This window comes from Lygodium microphyllum, chromosome 13 (assembly GCF_053477565.2).
Source record: "Lygodium microphyllum isolate KBCC chromosome 13, Lygodium_microphyllum_v1.1.10, whole genome shotgun sequence".
NCBI classification, from domain to species: Eukaryota; Viridiplantae; Streptophyta; class Polypodiopsida; order Schizaeales; family Lygodiaceae; genus Lygodium; species Lygodium microphyllum.
In genome coordinates, this window is record NC_141147.1 from 81715095 (window position 1) to 81721094 (window position 6000).

Consider the following 6000-nt stretch of genomic DNA (forward strand, 5'->3'; position numbering starts at 1 on the left):
AATATCATCATATTGTAAGGGATCTTTCGGTGTAGCATTCACTTAAGGTGGCTTTTGGGGTTGATTCTTCTTCTTTGCCTTGCTAGAATGTTGAGAAGCCAAGTGTCCCTTTTTTCCACAAGAGAAACATTTTCCTGTCCTTGTGTATTCTGTTAACTTCTAATATGTTACAACAATGAAGGTAATGTATCGTCATTCTTGCACTTTGACTTGCGGTCTGATTTCACTCATGTTGATCTGATATCTTTTGGTCAAACATCTTAACCTTCCTTTTTTGTGGTTGTTCTTTGGAGGATTTTTCAAGTATCCATGGCATATGTAGTCCTTCAACTTTTACACATCTTGATTTGCTTTCATAGTATTTGATTTCATCATCCTAACAACTCATCAAATCATTGGATGTAACCCATGGATAAACTCTTATCTCTGTAAAGAGTTACTTCATCAAGAGATGTAAACTCAAGAGAAATAGCTACAAATTTTGTTTATATATGTTGCTACATTTTCACCTTGACTTTGTTTTAGCTCATCAAATTCTTGTTGCATATCCATTTCAAAGGATGAAGATGAAAACTTCTTATTGAACATCTCCTTAAGCTCCTTCGAAGAATTAGATTCCTTTTCTTATTAGAAACTTTAAGCTACTAAGTTAAAGCAACGTCCTTGAAATGCATTTTTGCTAACCAAATCTTTAATTTCTCTATATAATCTTCACCACCAAAAATAGTATCAACTTGTCTCCTAAAAAACAAAACTTTTTTGTCATCTCCCTTACCATAGAAAACATCAAACTTGATACTCCCCTCCAAACCTAAAGTCTCTTTTAGCATTGTCTACTTTCATTAAAAGCTCCTATGAAAATTCAACTACCATAAACATAATTGGCTCTTTGACTTTCTCATTCTTCTCCATGGAAAAGCATTTGGGACAAAAGGATGGATGAAGATGAAAACTTCTTATTGAACATCTCCTTAAGCTCCTTCGAAGAATTGGATTCCTTTTCTTATTAGAAACTTTAAGCCACTAAGTTAGAGCAACGTCCTTGAAAGGCATTTTTGCTAACCAAATCTTTAATTTCTCTATATAATCATCACCACCAAAAATAGTATCAACTTGTCTCCTAAAAGACAAAACTTTTTTATCATCTCCCTTACCATAGAAAACATCAAACTTGATACTCCCCTCCAAACCTAAAGTCTCTTTTAGCATTGTCTACTTTCATTAAAAGCTCCTATGAAAATTCAACTACCATAGACATAGTTGGCTCTTTGACTTTCTCATTCTTCTCCATGGAAAAGCATTTGGGACAAAAGGAGGCCACTTTTTAAGTATGATGAGACTTTTGAAGTTATGACTTGGATGGATCCTCAAATGATAGGTGATGTGTCATCCTCCATAGACTTTGCATCAATAACATTGATATCCTACATGCTAAGATGAGTTTTTGCAATTGTAATACCATCTATCTTGAGAAGTCTACAAAGACCTTCACTTTAGTACTTGCTTTTATCCTTCTCTCTATTAAGGCTTTAATTTTTAGATCACTTTCCAACTCCTTGCATCTTCGTACATTTTTCTAATCAAAGAAGCACACAAAGTATCAAGAGTTCTTAGATGATTAACCATAATTCTCTTCTCTATCTCTTGGCATAGTAAACCACGATGAGAATATTGAGCCCAAAATGTTTTCACCCCAGAAAAGTTTTTACAAGGAAGGCACCCTTACTCTAATACCAAAGTAGGTATATGGAAAAATGTGACATTACTTCAAGCTATCTAACTTTAAAATAATCCAATGACATTAAGAGAGAGAGAGAGAGAGGAATGACACAACCATAAGAGGGAATTGTGCCCCTTCCCCTTTACAGGATTTTATGGAAACAAACCACATATACAAAGTTCCTAAACCATGTACAACAAGGCTAATTTTCTACAAATTTGAAAATTAAATGGATAGAACACAATATGTCTAAAAGAGGTCTCTTAACAACTTGAAACAAATTTAGATTTGGCTAGTCATAGAGACATCTAGATTCATAGAGGCACCTAGAGATCCAATCCAAGTTCCAACTTTATATTTTACTTTGGAATTGATTGCTACTACTAGAAGCAGCAATCAATAGTCTATCATGGCTCTTTCTTTTGCAAAGGTGAAATAGAAAGTTGCTTGTTTAGCAACCCAATATGTTATTTTATTGAGGCACTTATTAGTTAAGCCTGATCCACAAAGATATCCAACAATTGTTCTAAATGACATTAAAGAATTATTGTAAATTTGTCTCCTCTCTTCTACTATTTGTATGGCTTTATGTGTCAAGTCCAACATTGGTCCACTCATTTATACTACCATTAGTTGAGAGCTTTTAGTATAAACACATTCACCATCAAACTTCACCATTCGATTTTGTTTAACATTTAGACACCCATGATGCACATCTAAGAATTCAGCTAGTTAAAGCAAAGAGTTTAGTACATCCTACATACCAGAATTAATGCTGAAAATAAATGAACAATTACCTGCAATGTAAAGAAAATAGCAAATCAGCATGTGGTACTTGATAAATCCACTAAAAAGCTGGGATAAAACTTTGTCAGAAGATATTGTAGTCACAAGCTGTTTGCTGAGAAAACGGCCATACACGTACACCATTGCAGTAAAAAAAAAATGCCTGCAAAAATCGTATTTGTCTATGACTTGTACACTTAGAGGACAAACGCTTTCACTAAAAAGAAAATAAAAAAAGCTCACATCACAAGGGACTTACTCAGTAACTCACCAATTCAGCAATCTGAACCCTGGCAGCTGCTTCTCTCTTTGATCTCGGGATGCAAGTAAGAACAACTCTCTTGCCATAAATATCTGAATCACAACTATCATTGCCCAAATGTACAAGTGGCCCATGTACAGGATGAGAATAAAACCACCAAGCATCCATACAGTTGACAGTGTCCGAGTTTTCATTTTCCGATACTTCTCTCGATCATCCACTAGCAAATGTTCTCCGTTGGCATCATTTAGGGCCTGGTTACGGCATTTTAGGTGAGGAAAACTAGAGAAGCTGAATTCCAAATGAGTGAGCTCTGCAAAACGGAGTTAACAAGTCTCGCTGGCTTAAACCCACCTTATTCTCTTCAGAAGATCGTCGTCGAATGCGATGTCGCAAAGACTGGGACAAGACCAAGCCTCGTCCGCGCAACATTTTTCTGCTGTTTGGTTAGTTGACTTGCTTCTCTTTCTGCACCTACTGTTCTTTAAACGAGTAGAAAAACGCGTCCCGTTAGGCACTCCGTCTTGCGTTAAGCAATGCCTCTTGTGCGCTTTATCCCAAAGTGTGGCACGCTTCTAATTTTGTGGTATATCGTTCTGTATGTTCGAACGTGTAATCATGATCATCTGCAATACCGATGCACATTCCGAAAGAACGAAGCTCGCTGTATTCCGAGGCTCCTTGCAATGCGGGAGAAGGCGACGCCTGCCGGACGCCTCAAATTGCGCAGGATTCGAGAGTAAAACCCTAGCTTCGCGCGCAAAAATGGCTACCTTTGGTCGAACTTAGTCGCTTACGCAGAGGTATTTGGAACGAGGATCAGAAAAGTAATAAGGAATGCGGCAAAGGCAAAACACACCACTATTAGGTGGTAGTAAAGAGAGAGAGAGAGAGAGAGAGAGAGAGAGTTTGAGGCTTTCCCACCACTCGGAAAGGGAAGGCCCATAAGGTTTCTTGGGCGGGTGAAACTTCCACACACTTCCAGACTTCCACACACATACGCGCACAAGTACAAGTTCTCACATTACAAATAAGTTCTGCCAAACTCTTTCTAGCGTTGAGATTTGAACAATCAGAAGTGTGTCATGCTCTAAACAGTGACGATGTTTTTGGTCTTTTGTCTATGCATTTATCCACTATGATGACATCACCCACAAAACTTCACCTGCCATTGGACATGTTTTTGAAAAGCTACAACAAACCTAGATCTTCAACAACATCACAACACCCCCCATTTAGACCTATCATTCCCAATGGGTCTCGAACAAGCCTTAAGCACATTGCTCACACATCCACTTGATTTTATATGTGGACTTCTTAGGTTTGTTTCACATGCATCCTTCATATAGTTTTGCATGATCCTAACAAACGGTGCTCTAGGTTGCATTCCATTGGGACCTAGGTTTCTTAGGCCTATTTCCACTTCATTCAAATAATTTTGTTTGCTTTCCATTGTGACATGGGTTTCTTAGGCCTATTTCCACTACATTGATAGCTCTTAATTACTTTGGAGAACACATATGCTTTTTCACTTGAGGAAAATGATAGTTAAGCCCTCAAGGTGGCAATTTACTAATGGTTGGTGCCATTGCCTTTGAAATATATCAAGATTGTGTCTTCAAGAGTGCTCAAGGTGGCAAGGCAAGTGAAATAATTTAGTTTGACACTAGCAAGTATCATTTTGGGTTGCATATCATGGGAATGGTTTTGAAGTAGGTCTTCTTAGGCCTATTCTAAGCACATTTAAATGCTTTTGGCTAACATTTGTGTGTCCTACATTGGATTACATTCATTGGGATGGTCTTAGAGTAGGTTCTCTTAGGCCCTTTTAACCATGCTGGAATGGTTTTGTCTTGTACTAACCCTCATCACTACATTTGACACCAATGTGTGCTATTGGATTGCATTTCAATGGGGATAAAGTTTCTAATGCATGTTTTAAGCACGTCCATTTGTTTTCTAATGTTCACATGTGATGCATTGGATTGCATTCGTGTGATGCATTGGATTGCATTCCAAGGAGATGGTTTTATAGTAGGGTTCCATAAGCCCCTTTAAACACAGATGCATGATTATGTCTTACACTCCCTCTTGGCAACTCAATTGCATTTCATTAAGGCCTTGTTCTTCCTAAGAAAGTTTTAATAAAACGCATTTAATGCCATCAAAGCTAGCCACTTGCAAAAAATTACCATTCAACCCTGATCAAAATTTGGCATGCTCAAACTAGTGTTCAAACTTGGCATAATGATAGGCACATGTGAAGGAGTGTATCCATACAAATATGGAACTAGCCTTATGTATTGAGGCAAATACTTCCAAATAAGCATCGGCTATTTCAATGTGTTTGAATGGGTGTTTAGTTAAGGTCACAACTTTGAACACATGTAATCAAGTCAAGGTTACGTGCCAATTAGCTAATTAATGGTGAAAGTTATTTAGAATAAACAATAAGTTGGGCCAAAATAAGAACATACAACTCTCATTGTTAAATTTTGACCATGTTTGTGGTGTAAAAATGTTATTGGTACATTAGGAGGATACTTTCTGCGATATGTTAACACCTGTGAAAAAACAAGTCTAGTGGGTTTGAACTTTGAAACTTTTAAAGTTGATAAACAATGCAATGATTTTAAGGTTGTGGCTCTATCAAGCCTCTTTCCATATTGGACTATTTGTGTCCCTTATGTATTGCATGACCACCCAACCAATGTTGCCTAACTCAAGCCACCTGGCTTGTATTGCCCATGCAAGTTTCACATACTTGTGCTCCAAATCTGTCACTTGCATATCTACACCTGGTGTTGTTAGAGGATTCTTTGTCTAACTATGAAAGCATTTGACAAGTCATATATTAAATTCTTCCATGATTTATATGTGCGATAATAAAAAGTGGGACTTGCCTGTTATTTCTTCATTGTATTCACTTGCCAACGCATGTAAAGAAAGGTGGTGAGCATGCAAGGTTGAGATTATGTGGAATGTGTGAGTTGAGTCACACAAGTCAAGAAAAGGAAGTTTGTGTGCATATGTGTAATTGAGTCCGAGCATCATCACCATAATGCAAAGTGCAGTCATACTGACACAAGTGGACACCAACATCCTAATCTATGATTAGTGTTTGAGGTGCATAGATAGACATAGTCAAAACGATATGGAGACAAAGACAATGTACCCAAACAAGAATTTCAAAGTTCATATTAATATTTGAATTTAATACAATGGTCTCAAT

General features: G+C 37.2%; 1 protein-coding gene across 1 annotated transcript in view; it reads right to left on the reverse strand.

The window, feature by feature from the left end:
* The window catches only part of LOC148026839 (phosphatidate cytidylyltransferase 1-like), an 88368-nt gene extending 84752 nt beyond the window's left edge, over positions 1-3616 (reverse strand). The window contains exons 1-3 of the mRNA XM_087691378.1: positions 3123-3616; positions 2778-3022; positions 2518-2669 (exon numbers count right to left, since the gene is read on the reverse strand). Coding sequence (XP_087547504.1) covers positions 2518-2669; positions 2778-3022; positions 3123-3200 — 475 coding nt within the window. The 5' untranslated portion in view covers positions 3201-3616. The remainder of the gene's footprint in view (positions 1-2517; positions 2670-2777; positions 3023-3122) is intronic.
* Between the last annotated feature and the right edge of the window lie 2384 nt (positions 3617-6000).